Source organism: Antechinus flavipes, chromosome 6 (assembly GCF_016432865.1).
Source record: "Antechinus flavipes isolate AdamAnt ecotype Samford, QLD, Australia chromosome 6, AdamAnt_v2, whole genome shotgun sequence".
Classification (NCBI taxonomy): Eukaryota; Metazoa; Chordata; class Mammalia; order Dasyuromorphia; family Dasyuridae; genus Antechinus; species Antechinus flavipes.
Window position 1 is genome coordinate 25,963,413 of NC_067403.1, and position 19,859 is coordinate 25,983,271.

Here is a 19,859-nt window from a genome sequence, read left to right on the forward strand (position 1 = left end):
AGCCAAAATTTACTGAAAATAAATCATAATTTTTCACATTCAGCTATGAGACTCCATATGGGACTACAGTGGTTAAATGAACTCCAAAGTTACCTATTCAACAGGTATTTATAAAACACTATGTACAAGACACTGATTATCTGTTATGAACGCTGCAACAATGAAAACTGGCTAAATGAAATTTAAGGTGGCTGCTGCGAGAAGAGCCATAGGCTATAGATGTAACTAAAATGTACAATGTTTGATTCACAATGGTGAAGACTAAGGAAGTTGCAAGAAGCTTTTGGATAAAAAGCAACCATATATGAAGCTCCATCCTTTGCTACTCTATTTAAAGCAAAGGTTTTTAATGTAGGGTCTATGGAACCCTAAGGGGTGTGTGGGTAGATTTTAAATGGGTCCATGAACTTGGATGGGGAAAAAAATGAACTCTTATTTTCCTTCACCCCTAACTGAAATTTACCTTTTCTTATAAATGTTTTACAAAAAAGTTTTATTGATCCACAGGTTTCACCAGATTGCTAAATGACACCAAAAAGTATTTTGAGAAATTTTTGATTTAAGGTCACACTTAGATCCTGTCTTAGGAAATATGGGGGTAATAACAACACTGAGGATGTGTGGGTAAAGCTTTTCCTTAAATAATCTAATTCTAAACACGTTAACCACAAGCACTCTTTCTGAGATGACCCTTGTAAAGAATGGAGATAACAGTGGTTGGGGAGCATTTAGGAAGCGTTAACAGAAGAAAAATTTGGTTTTAAGCCAAGGAAAAAGTGGAAATTCAGTTAAGATCAAATGATTTACTCTTTTATACAACATAGCAGATGGTAGTGGGATACTGAGAGATGGGAAGGGGGAAGTACAGATAATTTATAAGTTATAAAAGCAGTAGAGTTTTCTGATTGGGCAAGGAAGAATGAAATCTTAATATTCTGGGTTAAAAGTGCTCTTCTCTCTCCTTGCAGACACATAGAATTGGGCTGAAATGGGACTTAGAGAAAGGTATTTAAGGGGTTATCAACTGTTCCTTGGCCAACCAGCCATCTTATAATTCAGAGACATGAGGAGAGGCTGATGAAGTCATCCAAGGTGACTGTATTTCTGTGGGTGGCAGGGGCAAATTTAGAATTTAAAAATGAAGAGGATGGGGTGTGGAAGGAAAGAAAGTAAAATAGATTTTTATTCAGGCAAAAGGGAAACTTAAAATGATTTCATAAAGATAAATTGCACTGCCAGGAAACCACCAAGAAGCCCAACTTGGCAGAAAAAATGATCACTTCATATCGTATAGCTTCAAGTTGCATATGACTTCAAGATAGCATGAGCCTTCTGCCTAATCTAGAGCCTAATAGGAGCACAATTCAGACTCTAGTCTTCTTCTCTCAATAACATCAAGAATTGGGAATTATATAATTCTTCAACTAGAATACATCTCTTGTCTTTTGTAAAGAGGTAAATAAATTGAAGATAGGGCCATTTCCTTTAGTTCTGTATTTTGGACCCATCCTTTGCCCTCAATCATTAAGACATCTGCCCGTGTTTTATTGGTTCTTCTAGTGATCAGAGCAATTTTGGTTCCTGCAATTACCCATCTGTCTTAGGAAAACTCAAGAAATGGATACCAGAAATTCTTGAACTTAAACTGAGTAGGAAAAAAAAAAAAACACTCATTGAGAAATACAGCAGCTCATACAACTCATCTCACATGGAGAAATCTTTTCATATCTGGCCAGAAACCTGATCCATCTTGGTCTAGTTCTGCTAGTGTCCACATTATATATTTGGATGATGAGATTTTAAAAAAAGAGTAAGGAAATGGAAAAAGAAGCAGCTTAATTAGGCCTAGACTTGGGACCTTTGACATTTATCCTCATTTTCAAATTAAGATTGGAAAGATTTCTTTCAAAGAGAAAGGGAATAATTTTAAATGTCCTAAGTGAAATAATGGTTCTTAGCAGTTTAAGTTGAAGTTCTAGTAAGATTTTTTTAATCATGTTATTTATAATTAATTTTCATTACTTTAAGTAGAACATATTTATTTTAATGAGCTTAACTCATAGAAACACACAATTTAAGACTTGGAAGGGATCACAATAATTGCTGAATCCAAGAGGCTACAGCCAATGGCCAAATTCACTTTGTTGCCTTTTTTTTTTTTAAAGGCCAACATGCTCTGAATGATCTTTACATTTTTTCAATTGAAGCTTTTTCTTTTCAAAACACATGCAAGAATAATTTTTCAATACTGACTCTTGCAAAACTTTGTGCTCTTAATTTTCTCCCCCTTCCCCCTACCCCTTCCCCTACATGGCAAGTAACCCAATATATGTAACACATGGTAAAAATATATGTTAAGTCCAATATATACATACATATTTATACAATTCTCTTGCTGCACAAGAAAAATCTTGATCTTTACATTTTGAAAATATAGAACAAAATTTTATTTAAAATATACATGTAAAAATACATTCTTAGCTTAGGGCTATACAGAAATAGGCAGCTGGCCAAATCTGGCCCTCTGCCATGGTTTGCTGATCCCTGATTTAACCTGTCAAATCTTTTTGTATCCTGTTACCTGCTACTTATAGCTAGTAACTGTCCTTCCCCACTTCTTGTCATTGGCAAATGTAAGAAGCATGACAACAATGTCTTTCCCCAAGTCATTGACAAAAATATTAAACAATACTAACTAAACACAGATATCTGAGGTTATCCCCTGGAGATATCCTGCCACAGTGACATTGAATCATTAATAACTACTCTTTGATTTTGATCAATCAGTTCTAAACCCATATGACTATATGTGTGTGTGTGTGTGTGTGTGTGTGTATAAACCATTCAATCAGTTCTAAGCCCATTTGATTTTATATATATATATATGTATATATTTCTGATGAAGGCACTCTGATGATTTGTAGTGGCTGCTTCCCTTTAAGTGTTTGACAAGGACCAAGACCTTGGTGTGAGGGCTCGCAGAGCCCTCCTCGGGCTTGCTCCTCCACCTTTGGAGTCTACCTGACACACCACTTTCACCTGTGGCCCCAAGAAGCTGTAGCATGCCCCAAAGCCACATCCCACTAACCCATCTTGGGTTATCAGTCTGTCGGGGATGGGGACATGTGAAGCAGGTGAGGACCTTCCCAGGGAGAATGGGAGAAGAGAACACTTTGTCCCAGTGGCTGCGAAAGCAACTGAAGCACGAGCTGTGAAGATGTCAAGGTCATTTATCACATCACGGAGCATCATCCATCATCCGGACTTTTGTCTTCATCGGAACTTTGATGTCTCTTGAAGAGATTGAGGCTGATGACTTCATGTAACTCTCCCTCATTTATAGCTTTATGCAACTCTCCCTCATTTATAGCTAATTTACACATGAGTCGAGGCATCTCACTGGCCCTCTGTGAAAACAAGGGCCAGCAATGTTTGGCAACCACCTTCTCCAATGACTTTTCCTTGAAGTTTCCCAAAAGTCAAAGTCGAGCTCAGTGGCTCATACTTTGACAGCGACTCTGTAATCTCCTCTTTTTTGAAGATCGGGGCATTTGTCTTTCAGTCCTGTGGTACTTCTGCTTTTCAGGATCTTTCAAACACCATGGATAATGGATCAGGAAACACATCTGAATGGTTATCTAGGTCCTACCCATATAATTCCTCTTGGCCAGGCGAGTTAAATTCATTAAGGGAAGCTAGTTATTCTCTCACGGTTTCTGTACTGATCTTGGGCATAAATTCCTTATTATTTTCCTTTTGTCATTTGAAGTGTAAAGTTCATCCCCCTTGGCAGAGAGAGCAGAAACAAAATCAGAGGCAAAGAAGTTCTATCTTCTCTGTGTTGTCAGTTATCATGGTAACAAGTAAAGGTTCTATCTCTTTGATCTTCTTTTTCCTCTCAATATAGATTAAAAAACAAAACAAAACAAAATAAACCAGACCACTTTTGTGGTCTTTAGCTTTCTCTTGTCAGTTTCAGTTCATTTTGAAGTATGGTATTTTTTATATTTTTACAGCATTGTGACACTCATATGTACTTTTTTGTTGCCTGATCTTGCTTCCATGTTCTATATATTGAAAAATTCTTGTTAGTTACTTTCCCATGTATCCACATCAGTCTTTTTTAGAGAAATCCCATTGTTCCTCTTCAATAGGTTTTTTCCCCTTTGTGCCTTCAGAATTTCATTTGAGTATCTTTCATTCTTCCTGAGCTGATATCCTCTAAAATATTTCATTATCCATGGAATTCTACTTCTTTTCTTTGATCCTCTGAAAGTCATTTTTCCTAAAATCTAGGATGCATGATAGGTTCTGGCCATAATTCTTTTCCTATATCACAAATCTTTAAGATGGTGTAATGATTTCCCTCCAAGATTCCCATTATTTGTTTCTCAGCAACTACTTCTTCTCTCTTAGTGGATAGAATTGTGTCCTTTGGCCTGTAAGTCATGAATAAAGCTGGAATAACTCCACGGAATGAAAAATTCCTTGAATTTACTGTGGAGTAGAGACCCTATCTAATCCTAGTGGCATTTAGTTAATTTAGTGGCAATTTAGTTAATAAGGAGAGTTTGTTTTTTTCTCCTATAAGCTGTGAAAGAAACTTAATGTTTTTGTGTTGATTATCTGCTGGAACAAAAGAGATCTGATTATAAAATAGTTAAAAAGAAAATTTTCTCCATAGAAGATAATATGAGTCAAATATCTTTTACTATCTTTGAAGATGATAGGAATACATATAAGAGTTCTTAGCTTGTTTTTCAAGGCTCATCTCAGGCACAGGCAGGGAAATGCTTTTTCTAGAACCTTTAATTTTTTGTATTCTCTCCTCAAATTGTCTTTTAATTTACGTATGTAGAATTTTACATCTGATGCCTTTGATAAAGTTTTGTGGAGATTATTTGTTTAGGATTTTAATTATATTTCTTTGATTTGTTGAGTTATACCTCATTTATCCTTAAAATCCCCCTAAAAAATAACCCTAAAAAGCATGATTGTGATTCTTTTTAGTATGCTAAATATATCTATCTAAAACCAAATGCAATATTATCTACCATGGACAAATATTACAGCCTTTTAAAAATAAGTATAGGGGTAAAAAAAGAATGTTCTCTCTCCTATTATTTGAAAATAGTGTGTTCTGTCACCATGGTTAGTCCAAGGAAAATAATGAAAAAACATTGAGAATCCTTGTTCTTATGGTGTTGTTTTATAGTCTAGACTCAAGATAATATTTACCTATAAATATAGGTACATATTAATTAAATGAAGCAGGGAAGAGAAGCATTTATAGCTAAAGGGTTCAGAAAAAGCTTAATATTGAAAGTGGAACTTGAAGGAACGAAGGATTCTAAGAGATGGAGAAGAGGAAGTACATTCCAGGAATGGGGGACAGAGATAGACATGGGAGAGAGAATGTTCTGTAGGAAGAAAAATAAGATAGTGTGGCTAGATCCTAGCATGTGAGAAAAGAAGAAATAAGCTAAGAAAGTTGGTTGGACTCAGGTTATGAACAGTCTTAAAAAAGTTTAGCCAGGGAACTTTATATTTGATTCTAGAGGCAATTACTAGAGCACTAGTAAATGATGGATTTTATTGAATAGGGAAGTGACACAGTAAGACTTGTAATATAGGGTGATTAGTTTAGTATCTGAATGAAGATTCTAAGGTACTGGGGAGATGCTAAAGAAGGGAGACCAGTTCTGAGGCTATTGCAATAGTCTGAGAGAGAGATGATGGATACAGATGTCTGGACCAGCTGCGAGGATGAGAGATGGGGCTTGTGTGAGAGGTTTTGTGGAGAGGAAGGAAGCTCTGTGTTACATCGTTCTGAGACAAGACTGACTGGGCACAGATGTTGGGGTTATTAGGGTCAGCTACACATTTTGTGGTTTGGGAGTGCTGGCAAGCTTCCTGAGGCACATATTCAATCTAATAACAAGAGCAGGAGGTTGTGTAATGGGGTTGGCCAGTAAGCAAGTGGAGTAATTCCACATTTACTTCCTTCACATGTTTGCGTCACTTCCTTCACTCACAGGTGTGTTTTGCACTGAAAGGTGTCAGTTCCACAGCAAAGAGAGATTTCTACCAGTGTATTTTAGCCGGTAGATTTAAGGATTCTGGTGGTTGGTCCAGTTTTGGAGTCCAGAATGATCTCAGAGTGTGTCACCTATGTAAATAAACCTGCCTCTGAGGTAGCTTCAGAAGAAGCTGTGCCAGGATTTGATGAGCAATCATAATGGAGGTAGTTTTTATGTTTGTTTTTATTTATCTGAGAGGACACGTGAAATGAAGATTTGAGAATTTTAAGAGATGGCATTGATTTTTTTGAGCTGGAAAAGGTTTTGACCTCTGGAAAGGAGAAATTTGAGCACTGTAAGTCAAGATGAGAATCTATAGTTTTGAGAACAGAAGAAATATGAAGTTTATGTGAAGGGAAGAAATTTAGGATCTGTACAATGGAAGAAAATATAGGAGTATGGGAGGTGGGAAGAATTTTAAATCATATGAAAAAGTAGTCCTTGCTTCTTTTCTTCCTTCTTCCTTTTTCTTCCTTCCTTCATTTCTTTCTTCTTTCTTCCCTCCATTCTTTTCTCCCTCTCCCTTCCTTCCTTCCTTCCTTCCTTCCTTCCTTCCTTCCTTCCTTCCTTCCTTCCTTCCTTCCTTCCTTCCTTCTTCCTTCTTTCTTTCCTTCCTTCCTTCCTTCCTTCCTTCCTTCCTTCCTTCCTTCCTTCCTTCCTTCCTTCCTTCCTTCCTTCCTTCCTTTTTTTCTCTTTCTTTCTTGAGGAACTTTGGTAGAGTTATTGGGGAAGACTGATGAATTAACAATATTCTCTCCTTTCTCAATTTAGGCAAATAACATCTTATGTATTAGAAGGCTGTTGTTAATATGTCTCCAATTTGTTGGACATCCTTTAAGGAGGATCTGTAGTAGAATGTGAGCAAAAATCATATAGAACAAGAAGATATGAATGGCCAGTGATCAGTACTGAAGGACAGACTATATAGATTTACTGAAGTCTACAAATGTCAAAACATCAATGTTATGCCATGAAGGGCCATTTATTAATTGCTTATTAAGTGCCAAGCATTGTGTTAAGTGCTTTAGATGAGCTATATTTCCAGTGAGGAAACTATCTCTACCAATGTAGATGAGCACCTTTTCTGCTTACAGCCTTCCATGTTTGCTTTGAGAGCACTGAGATTAAATGGCCAGCCTAGAGTCACACAGACACTACGTGTCAGAGATAGGACTTTCTGTCTCTGAGGCAGGCTCTTGATCCACCAAATAAAAATACTAAAGTGAAGCAGTCTCCGACATCAGGGAACTTGCATTCTGAAAAAGGGAGACAACACATAGAGAGGAGTGTTGGCTGGGAGGATGGGGAGGCTGGAAGTATAGGCAGCATGTTTTCAAGATATTCTGGGAAGTTCCTGGTGGCCTGGTTCCAGGCTCCTCTTTTAGCTAAAATATAGTGATACCTTATACATTACAATAAGGTTGTTTGGAAGACTTCATATAAATTCCCCCAACTGTGAAGAAAATGCTAAAAGATGCCATATTTAGAAGGGAGGAAGGGATGGAGGAACCAGACAGCACCACAAAGGGGAGAAAAAAAATGACTTCCTTGGGATTCAAACATAGTCTGGTCTTGGAAATGAATCAATCAATAAAAGGAATTATTACCCAGTAATTAGTATTAAACTGGTATTTAAAAAAGGATTACCCATCATACTGATGATTTGCCAATCATTTGCCAAGCATTTGCCAATCAAATCAACAAACAGTTGTGAATCACTTACTGTGTTCTAGGTCCTGGGGATTAAAAAAAAGAGAGAGAGAGAAAAGGCAAAAAGTCCTAAATGAGCTCTTACTCTAATGGGAGAGACAAATATGAAACAATTATGTACTTGATATATAAAGTAACACTGAACATAATGTCAGACAGAAGGCATTAAAATTAAGGGAGAGAGTACTTGATTAAATAAGAGGGAAAGCAATAACTGATAAAATTGAAACTTGGACAGGTATTCTGGATCAATAATTCATTTATTATGAAAAAAAATTAAATTCAATAAATCCATTATGACAGGGCATGGTCCATCCTAGCTGAGGAGTGAGATACCCTGAGACAGCCCAGGAGGCAGCATGTACCAGCATCCCCAGCCCCACCACAGAGACCACATTCCCCTCAATATTCCCTGGGCCATTGGACCTGCTTCTGGCTCACCCATAGCCATTAGTAAGAGGCCAAATCATTTTAGAGAAGAGATCCTGCTTCACCACTTCAAGCAACAACCGATGGCTAGTTTCCTCCTATAGATATAAGCACAGGAGCGCTGAGAGTGACAGCACTCCCAAAACCAGAGCCATCATTGGGACTCAGCTCCTGTGGGAAAGGGCTCTGAGTCCCTAGCAAATGCCAGCCAACTGCCGCCTGTAAGGCAGACAAACCGGCATGGCTGAAGCAGCAAGGGAGACTGGAGGCAGCCATCTTGTCCATCCTGTGACCACCATCTTTCTTTGGACTCTGATGGAGACAGGCCAGGACCCTGACTACAGCCTCCCTAGGAACAGTGACGTTAAGTCATTACATTCTGTACCCGGAAAACCATGAGATTTTCCCATCCAACTTATAGCTGAAACCTTTCATAGGTGGTGTTTTCTCCATTGGAATGTGACTCTTTGAAAGGAGAAATTGTCTTTTCTGTTGCATAATAAGTAAGCTTTCTTCATTCGCAGTGTAGTGGACATGAGAGTGTCCTTGGAGTCAGGTTCCCCCTCTGACATCTACACACTGTGTGAATTCGGCCCTCCAAGTATTTCCCTAAAATCACAAACTAGAAAACAGCAGTCAGGGTACACTGAGAGAGTTTTCTCATTGACTATCTCTCTTGCACCAATAACAAACAAAACATGTTAGAGGTAATAGCTGTATTCATTACCAAACTGGTATTTTTAAGCTAACTACAATGCTTTAGTATCTCTGTTCAAAATGGGTAATCTTTATCAGATTAAATAAAATCACCACAAACCAGTTTAAGCCAGGTGAAGAAAAAATATTTTCTCTTTGCATTTTAAATATCTGTAGGGAATATAATAATTTTCTCCCAGAAAAAGCATACATTTAAGATATTCTTTTAAAACAAATGATACCTTAGTGGTTTGAAAGAGTCACCAGATACCCCAATTATTCTTAATACATTGAGTATTTTTTAAACTAATTCTGTTTGGTATTCTGAGTTTGATAAACACCAAAAAATATGAGCATTTCCATGAAGAAAAACAGAAAATTGCTTGTGAAACCTTACAATTTTATTAAGTACAGCTTAGTTTTTTGAAAGTAAATAAAGTCACCATATTAGTTTTAAAATTGCCTTGCTTGTCTACATCTCCTTTAGAACTTTTTTCTGTTCTCTTTTATACACTAAAAGCATGCATCAATGAATGACTTTTCTTCCCCCCTCTCTTCTTTCTTTCCACCTTCCTTTCCTCCATGTTTCTTTTCTCCCTCCCTTCCTTTCTTCTTTCTTCCCTTCCTTCTTTCTTCCTTCCTTCCTTCTTTTCCCTTCTTCCTTCTTTACTTTCTTTCTTATTTTTCTTCCTTTCTCTCCCATCTCACCTTTCTTTTTCTTTTCTTTCTCTTTTCTTTCTTCCTTTCTTTCTTTTTCTTTCTTTTCTTTCTTTTCTTTCTCTTTCTCTCTCTTCCTTCCTTCTTTTCTCCTTCCTGCCTTCCTCCTTTCTTTACTTTCTTTTTCTTCCTTTCTTTCCCCTCTCATCCTCCTTTTGTCTTTCTTTCTTTTTCTTTTCTTCTTTCTTCCTTCCCTTTCTTTCTCTCTCTTCCTTCCTTTTTTCCTTTCTTCCTTCCTTCCTTCTTTCCTTCCTTCCTTCCTTCCTTCCTTCCTTCCTTCCTTCCTTCCTTCCTTCCTTCCTTCCTTCCTTCCTGCCTGCCTGCCTGCCTTCCTTCCTTCCTGCCTGCCTTCCTGCCTTCTTGCCTTCCTGCCTTCCTTCCTCTCTGTCTCTTTCTTTCATTTATCTCTCTTATCTCCCCTTTCCTTATTATAAACTTAGGAATTATAAACAAAAACAAAACCTATAATAAATAGTCAAGCAATTAAATCTATCTAAAAAGACATACCTCATTCTGCACTTCAAGACTATCAGAATATTGTCAAAATATTGTAGCATGGTAGGATAATAGATGTAGAAGGTCAAGGGATCTTATTGGCCATCGAATCCTACTCTTATTTAACAGATTAGGAAATTAGATCCATCAAAATAAAGTGAACTGCCCATAATCATAAAAGTAATAAGTGTGACAGATAAGATTTGAAGCCTGAAGTATTTTTTTAATCATATGATTGTTTTATTTCAACTGAAACAAAGTACTTGCTATAGTAGCATAGCTCAAAGTAACTCAGAGAGGCCAAAACAGCACCACACCCTCTAACACCCACTGAAGGTGTTCCTCCTTTAGTGGTTTCCTGGTCACTAGTCATCCAGTCAAACCCATTCAGATTTGTAAATTTAGGTCATGGCTCATCATGCTACCTCAGGCTAAGAAGCCATCACTCTTCATAATCTAAAATGTTTAGCAAACAAAGACTCTTCAGGGTGTAAGAGCTTCTCACTTTAAAAAACCTATTTTCTTCCATAATTTCTAGGTAATTCCCATGGCCAAAAATCAGAAGGTCTATTATAGACTAGTTCAGTTACTGAGAATGATATTTTAAAGGGTGGAGTTGGGGCAATTGGGCTTTATGCCATGATCAACGCCTCCCTTTTCTGCTAAATTTGTCAACCTTGGGAGGCTTCCTGGAAGAAGCTAATCTTCATATGGTTTCCCAGAGCACATTTCAGAAATATGAGAATCATTCCCAAAGTGACACAAAGCTAGCTCATGATAGACTTTCTAATTTAAACTATTTTTCAGTCTTGTGGAACATCCTCAGGACCATCAGAATCACAAAGCATGGAAATCCAGCAACTGTGATTGTAAGCCATACATATCTTTGCGCATGTACACCCATAAATATTCACAGAAGATGTACTCAATGTATTTGTGTCATTTTGCAGGTACTAGTACAGTACTCAGATTATCTATCCACTTTCCATATGACCACCTTCTTTTTTGATTTATTGAATGACCTTGAACCTCTCTGGGTACCAGTTTTCTCATCATGAAAATAAGAAAAATAAACTATATGACCCCTAATGTTCTTCCCAATTCTAAAATTGAATTATAATTCTTTTATCTTGATAATGGGAATCAAAATTTATGGTTATTTGGAGGAATTGGAGATATTTAGCTTTAAGAAGAAAATAATTATAGAAAAAATGATAGCTATCTTCAAATATTAAAAGGATTCAATTCAGAAAGCATTGAATCATCATCATTTCAAAGCTTCCTCTGGGTCTTAGAGATTAAAAAAAAATGAAATGAGATTCAGAAATGCAGTGTGACATAGTATGACCTATCCTGCCTCACTTTCTTGATCTGTAAGATGAGGTCTCTACAATTCATTTGTTCTCTAATTTAATGACCCTGTCTTCAAGTACATAATGGTTGGGGGAGGAAAGAAGAAAAATACAGGAGTAAATATAATACAATTATAAAGTAAGACATGTATAGGAGAGATACAAAGAGTGGTATGAGAGATTTGGAAAACAGGAGGTGAGGAGGATTATTTATAATTAGAGGATGAGGGAGACTTCATGGAAAATGAAGGCCTTAGATGAAAAGAAAGACTGAGGAGATGATAAAAGTAAATACCTTTTTAGGAATTTGGACTCTTCTTCTTTTTTTTTTTTTTTTTTTAAGCTAGGCAATTGGGGTTATGTGACTGTCCAGATAGTGAGTGTTGTGTTTGAGGCTAGATTTGAACTCAGGTCCTCTTAACTTTGTGGCCAGTGCTCTATCTACTGTGCCATCTAGCTGCCCCTAGACCCTTCTTTAAAATGGAGTAATGGTGGGAATGAATACAAGATTGCAATGATTCAGTTTGGCTATAATATAAAATACATGAAGATATATGATGACTGAGCCATATTTTGGAGGGTCTTACATGTCAGGTGAGGACTTTGTGTTTTATTCAATAAGCAAAGGAAATCCTAGGAAAGTTTTGGATAGAAAGCTCACACCGTCAGACTCACATTAGAATGATTATTTGGGTAGTTGGTTGAAAGCTAGATTGGCAAGGAGAAGTGGGTAGAGGTAGGGAGACCAGATTAAAAAAAAAAAAAAAAAAAACTAGTATGAGCAAGAAGTAGAGATAGACTCTCCAGGACTTGATAGTTGATTAGATATGGGAAAGAGAGGATGAAGTCCAACTTGTCCTTGAGGTGACAAACTATAGGGCAAGAACTATGGTGGTTTTATCCATAAAAGTAGGAGTGAGGGGCAAGTTTGGTGGGAATGTTGTAATAGGGATTAATTTTCTGCTTAGCCAAAGGGATGAAAATCAAAGATTAGGCTTTTTCAAACAATTAGAGGTTTCCAAAAATTCCATGAGACAATGAGTTCTCCATTGCTGAAAATGTCTAAACAGACACTGGATACCAAAACCATTGTAGGCACTGGACTGGATGATCTCTAAGCCCTCCTAAATCTGAATTCTGTCTCAGTCTTCACATTTCAGTTGTACTTTCTTAAAAATTGTATCATTGTTTATCAAAGAAATTATATAAATGTATATGTAAGTCATGTTATATGAGGGACAAATTTTGTTTTTCCTGTAGATATCTTGTTACTCCAGCTGATGAGACCAGCCCCAAAGTAGCTTGTTCTGTGACTGCACCATCATCTATTCTACAAAACCTGACCTGCCAGATAACAAATAGTCTTAGTTCTCTGGTGGTTGATGATTCTGAAGAACTGGTCAGCAATGTCATCACTGTTGAGTATTCAGACCAGGAGAAGAGAATACCATTTCCAATCAGCATCGCAATCCCATTTAGTGCCCGCTACCGGGGAAATTATAGAGACATCATGGTGAAAGTGTCTGATCGAGACCTGCAATCAAGTTACATCACCCCGAGTTCATTAGAAGGAAGCCGAGGAAGTCATAAGGTTGGTAAATGCTCAGCGAAGGATTCTTCTCCTATTTTTGTCAAGTTTCTTAATATTATTCAGACTGCCAGAAAGTGCTCTTCTTGAAATATGAACACGATACTCCTGATTATCTGTGTTGGGCAGGAGATCTTTCCTTGTGATTCCCCTTAATGTCCAAGGATACACATTTATAAGATCCTTTCCCAGAACTGAGGGTGCAGTTTGGGGTCACTGAAAAGAACACAGCTAACTATTTAACAGAGAGAGAAAAACAAAGATAAAATTACCAAGGCTTAATTAGTACTGTATTCTCACCAACTAAACATAAGAACCACAGTACCTTTTATAGTGGTAATAAGAATTAGATTTTAATGGAATGGAACTCCAGGGCCATTTATTCCAACCATCTCATTTCTTAGGTGTGTCCTAGGTATAAGTGGAAATCACAAAGTGTGCCTGGAGCAATATAGATCTCCCATCTAATACAAATGGCCAGTAAGTTAATTTGGAGTCTATTGACCTTTATGCTTCTTTAAACTTCAACATCCTGAGAGACTTATCCAGACAGAATTTTCATTTATTTGTGCAGCTAATTATCTTTCTAAGAGGTTTTCTTTCCACCACTTTTGTGTTCCCTGAAAAGCAATGAAGAGCACAGACATATGTGGAGCTCCAGATGTGTTACAGAATTGCTGAAATGTAGGGCTTTCTTTCCCATGCTCCAATGCTTCCTATTTGTTTTCTGTGCTATAATTCATTCAGGGAACCTGGGCTGAAGTAAAGGTTTATAAGCTTGGCATCTTTTCTGTGGTATCATGCCTGAAGAAAGAATCTTTCATGGTTCCAAAGAAAGGACTTTCCCTAAAGCTGAGCATGGACCCCAGAATCTCCTTCAATTACCCCTTAGGAGTTTTCAGCTCTTCAGTCCTTGTACAATTAAAGGTAAGGATTCATCATAGCGGTTGCGAACCAATCCGATGCACTAAACCCAGCATTGATTAAGTGCCTGCTCTCTGTTCAGCTCTCGGTGATATTTAGACATGATGAAATATTGTTTATTTTAAGATTTTACTTGGGGAGTGACAGGAGATGTGTGCACAGACACAGAAACACAGAGCACATGTAAATGAAATACAAAGTAATTTTGGGAGCAGGGAGAGCAATAATAATTAATAGGATATGGCTTCTGTAGGAGGTAACCCTTAAAGGGAATTAGGGTTCTGAAAAGCAGAGGAGGGGAAGCATCATAGAGCATGGAAGATGGTCTTTGCATAAAGATGAGAGATAGAATGTCATATATGGGTAACAGTAAAAATAAAAGTTTAACTGAAACATTGGGCACGTGAGGGGATTAAACAAAATCATACCAAAAAGATAGTCTAGAGTCATACTGGGAACATCTATACAATCATAAATTTGGAGCGTTGAGGAGTCTTTGAGTTACCCAGTCCAACCTCCTTATTTTAAAGAAAAAGAAACTCAGGTGTGCTGAGGTTAAATGTTTTGCATGAGGTCACACAGGTGGAAATCACAGCTCTGGGATCTGAACCTAGCTCCTTTGGCTCACATCCTCTGCTTTCTTTCCACCGTTGCATGTGACTTGCTGTAAATGGCAACCAGGAGTTTGTATTTTATCTTGAAGAAAAAGGTAGACATTGAAGCTTCTTGAGCAAGAAAGGTGACACTCGAGTTTTAGGGATTCTCATTTTGGAAGCCATGTCATAGAGGGATCAGAGAAGGAAAGTATTGAAGGCAGAAAGATCAGTTAAAAGCCTGTTACCCAGATTTCAGGCATGAAATGATAAAGGCTTGAACCAGAGGATTTGCCAAAAGACTTGTTTATGTTAGAAGAAAAGGTATTTAATTAAATGGCATGATAAGAAATATAGCAATCACACCTTTCCCATGAAAATGAAGATTTGCTCTTCCAGGAGGATGCCTGTCAATAGGAAGAATGGATAGAAGGAACATGCAGGAGGGAACAGATCCATATCGCCAAGAACATGGCAAACAATTTGAGAAGCAGTTCCCACATCTGGAATTGCAGAACCGCTCCTAGTTAGATCACTGTTATTCCAGCCAGTACAATTCTTGGCTCAACAATGCAGGAATGGACAATGGGTCACTCTAGTCTGTCTCTGCTGGGATTTGTTGGTCAGTGCGGAGATGTACGGGCACTCTCCTCTAGACACTGCTCTGCTGGACCTTCACTGCCTTTAGATCCTAATAACCTGAAATCTTTGGATTTATATTTTCTTCAAGGAAAAAATGGGAGCTTCCACCAAGCTCTTTCAATTAAAAGTACACAAATCTTTCTGTTTTAGCTCTTTTGTTAAGAAAGAGAAATGTTTTTTATTCTTTTTGCTTGGAAAGCAAAGTGGGGGCAATTATTTAGTAAAATGGGAGGATCTGAAAGCTTGGTATGATGTACATATCATAACAATATAGTAATATTCATAACTAAAGTGTTAGATGAATATGAAATGCCTTCCTAATCTCAACCTTTTGTATTTATGTGGTACTAAATCATGCAATATTTGTCTTTAAAAATAGGTATTATATACAGAAAATGTAGCATTTCGCTGTTAGCATCCCCCTGTAGATTTCTGTGCATGGTTTTTACTTTTTTGATAATAGGGTTGGAGGGGGTGGCTCCCCAGTGCCTGAGAATGATCTCGGAAAAAGTTGCCATAATCTTTTAGTTGAGGTTGGGGCTGGAATTAGGGAGCTCACACAGTAAGGCTTCTTGGAAAAGTTACATAGAAAATATTAACTTTTAACTTGCAAACAGAAAATACATAAACACAAGTGTTTACTTAAGAAGGAAATCTCCAAAATTAGAGATTCCATTGGCAGTTTCATATATAATGATTGTAACAAGTATCAATCAAACACAATTGTGTTTGTGGAGGGATTTTGAAGGTGATGAAGAAACTAGCCACTCCCTCTTAATTGCTCCCGCCTTTGGAATATAGCATAGCTGTCCCTATGCAGTCATGCACAGAGAAATCTGGAAATCTGTTCTTTAATTTACTTTTCTGTAGATTAACGGATGGAAAGACAGTGAAAATTTGACAGCACCCATGAATACCTCCTCACTGGACAATAGTAATTTTTAAATTTTTCTATCAGAGAAACTAGATTTTAAATTTGCCCTGTGTTATAAAAATAGAATAGCAATGTAGGAGTGTCATGGCCAGAGAATGGTAAGTGGGAAACTACAGAGATTGTAAGAGGAACAATAAGGCGGTCAGTCTTGACATTTTTTCAAGAGAAAATAGTAGCATTGATTTAGTTACAGTTCTCAGAGCAAGAAGTGGAAAGAGGGAGAGTACCTATATGAAGCATGTGGCTTCATGGTGGAAATGCCTGGACTGAAGATAATTTAGAGGAAGGAGATGTTATGGGAGCTGTTATTGCCATAAAAGCTTTTATTTATTAGACAAAACAAGATACTACAACTATATTCAGTAATACACTAAAATAAATAGCTCAGGGAAAAAATGTCTTTTGCTTCTAACAAAAGTTAATCAATGAGAATTAATGACTTTTTTCTCCTAATTTGTTTAGGTCCAACCAATTGATCCTTCGCTAGTGTCAACATTAAAAATGAAACAAGATCTTTATAATTCAGTAGTTTCAACCAGTCCTTTAATTCATCTCCAACACCCAGCGACACATCCTTTCCATAAATCTGTCACTGTCGTATTACCCTGTTCTCCAAATACAGAAAGAAAAACTCACGGTGCTAAGACAGACCACAAAAGGACAGCTAGTGCTACTTCCAGAAAGTTTCCAACTTCCTACCCCGTCCGGTGAGTAAGACTGGTTAATTTGACATTTCAAAAAATTTTGAGAGACATAGCCTGGTATAGTGAAGAAGATCAATACTGAATCTGAGAATTCCAAGTTCAAATGTTATTTCTGACGCTAATTGGGAATGCCACATGACCATGAAGTTGGTCCCATCAATTTTCTAAGCTAGAAATTAGAAGTCTCTAGTATACAGACTCTCCAAATCAGAAGTTCCCCACACTTATAATGCAATAATAGGTCTGCATTAAAAAAAAAAAAGAAAGAAAGAAAAAGATGATGATGAATTCATGACAAAGGAACTTAAATAATCGACATAAGTACTTTTTTCTCCCTGAGGCAATTGGGGTTAAGTGACTTGCCCAGGATCACGGAGCTAGAAAGTATTAAGTGTCTGAGGCAGATCTGAACTCAGGTCCTCCTGACTTCAGGGCTGGTGCTCTAATCACTGCACCTAGCTGCCCTGACATAAGTACTCTTTTAGGAAATTTTCCATTGGATTATTCTGATAAACTTCTATTAATAAAATGCAAAAAAAATTTTTCTAAATATAGTGATATGAGCACATGGTATCAGGATTTCCTCCTATGTTCTGATCACTGGATTAGATACTATGGGAAATGTAAAAAAATTTAGAAAGATAGCCCTTGTGTTTAAAATGATTGCAGCCTAGTTAATCACAAAGAACTAAGTTAGATTTAATGACAATATATAATGAACAAGATTGATCTGATGTTTAGGGTGATTGTGACCTAAACTTCTTGGTATAAAATTTAGATTTCAAGCTATATATTTATATTTAAACTCCTCCTACCCTGCTCCATTTCTTTTTAATCCCAAACCAACTTCATATTAGCATAGGTAAAGAAACTGAAAATAAGGAATACAGCTGCTACCCAGATAGGAAGGAAATATAGTATAATCTGTAAAGTGAAAGGGTGAGATTAGTCTGCTTATAAAGTCCCTTCTAGCTCAAAATTTATGAACTAATCATCAACATTGAACTAATGTGTTCAACTGTATTTTTAGGGTTAGGATCAGACTTGCTAGGGCCCCAACTTTCTGACTCCAATTCCTACATTGCATCACTTAATTTCTAATATATTATATATTTTCTGTATCAGGTATAAGAAAAATTATGAGTTAAATATCAGAATAACCAGTATAACTAACAGTATAAAATAGTGTGCTTGAATATTTAATATTATGCCATGATGTGACTTAGAAGAAAAAGGACAGTTTGTGAGAGGAAATTCATTCAAGGCCGTGGAGTAGAATATATTTTTTCCTTCAAATTACACAGACTCCCTGAAATCTATCCATGGCCCCCAGGTATGGATGGATGCCAAGTTAAGAATCTCTGTTCCAACATCATTCTTGTTATTTTTTGTTCTTTACTTTCAAAAAGGACCCATGACACTACAGGATGATGTCTTGTCTCATCCACTATACGTTTAAGAGGAGGTGCTAAGTTATATTGGTTATATGTAGAATTTCCTTAACTAGAAATTACCCAAATCAGTGAATTCAAAGTCTAGTCCCTGCCTCCTCTTCCTATGAAATTACTCCTGAGGGAAATGAGAATTGGGCTAAAGGAACTAGGGGTTTTATTTCTGGTTATTTTTAACTATTCATGGAAGATTATTTAATGTTCCTGTGACATCTTTAAAGAAAATGTCTACAATAAGTGTGACAATCTATAGCCACGTCACTAATTTCTCGTGTGTTCCCTTTATGTAGGGCCAAGAGTGCTTCTATAAGAAAACCTGGGGACAATGTCAGTGAGTCCTTGAAACTGCTGGGTTTCAGAAGCAGAGAGGGAAGCTGGTTTGTCCTTGATGATGTTGTGGTGAGAAATGTGCAGAGTGGAATTGTATCATTTGAACTGCACGAACATTTAGACAGGTAAAGCCTCGGTAAATGAGCGCGAGGTTTTCAATGTCTTAACTCTTGATGGCCCATAATTTATGTTTACAGATGCAGAAATCTGAGAAGAGTATCATAATTCAAGAAGTAGAACTACAGAGGAGTCATTTAGGCTGCAATGAAAATGCAAACCAGGGGTAGCAAATTTATGTGTAGGTAGCATAAGGTATTACTTCCCTTCATAGTAGTTTCACAAAAGATGTGCCCCCAAACTAATCTGATCGGATCTTGACAGTTCTAAAACTCTGGATAACTTCAGAATGGTTCTATGATGATATCTTTGTTCCTGAAAGTTCCATAAAGATTATGAGAAGGCTGTTTATTTTATGTTCATCAAATGACTATGTTTATGTAGATTAGATTTGGTTTCTTCAGGAGTGATTTCATTTTCTTTTCTCATTTCAATACACGGCAGCTGATCTAATGATAAAAATGTTTTTTAGATGTCTTAAGAGTCGATGAAGATGTTAGAAGAGTATAAAGAGATGTAAGCCATATGATAAAGAATATATTTGAATGCAGATAGACCTATCTGCATAGATGTACATGTGTAATTGTTAGATGCAATCGATGGGCAAATAGTGGAACTTTAAAAATATTTGTTGATTTAAGCAGCGTGTTTCCAAAAAGTAGGTAGAACGTTGTCCAAAATGTATGATTAACATAAGCGAACATCGTTGATAGTTGTTAGATAATTATATAGTAGGCAAAGAGAGACTGGCTAGGGTTTCACTGGTACAAAAAGTTCTCTAGAGAGGAAACTCCCTTTGACCAATGTAGGACAGCACCTTTTCTTCAACTTTTAACTTGAGAGAGTTCCCAAAGAACATATAAGTTAAATAATTTGTCAAGGATATACAATGAGCATATTTCAGAGGTGGGCCATTAGTTTTTCTGCATTAGGCCATCAAGCTTCTCATTACTACATGACATTTGGCTCAAGTTCCTGCTGTGGCTTTTTTTGTTTGTTTTTTTCTGAGACAATTGGGGTTAAGTGACTAGCTCAGGGTCACACAGCCAGGAAGTGTTAAGTGTCTGAGCACATTGGAACTCAGGTCCTTATGACTT

General features: G+C 37.0%; 1 protein-coding gene across 1 annotated transcript in view; it reads left to right on the forward strand.

Moving 5' to 3' along the window:
• Window positions 1–19,859, forward strand: part of DTHD1 (death domain containing 1) — a 68,130-nt gene that overhangs the window by 11,470 nt on the left and 36,801 nt on the right. The window contains exons 3-6 of the mRNA XM_051964920.1: window positions 12,740–13,070; window positions 13,815–13,994; window positions 16,623–16,867; window positions 18,606–18,770. Coding sequence (XP_051820880.1) covers window positions 12,740–13,070; window positions 13,815–13,994; window positions 16,623–16,867; window positions 18,606–18,770 — 921 coding nt within the window. The remainder of the gene's footprint in view (window positions 1–12,739; window positions 13,071–13,814; window positions 13,995–16,622; window positions 16,868–18,605; window positions 18,771–19,859) is intronic.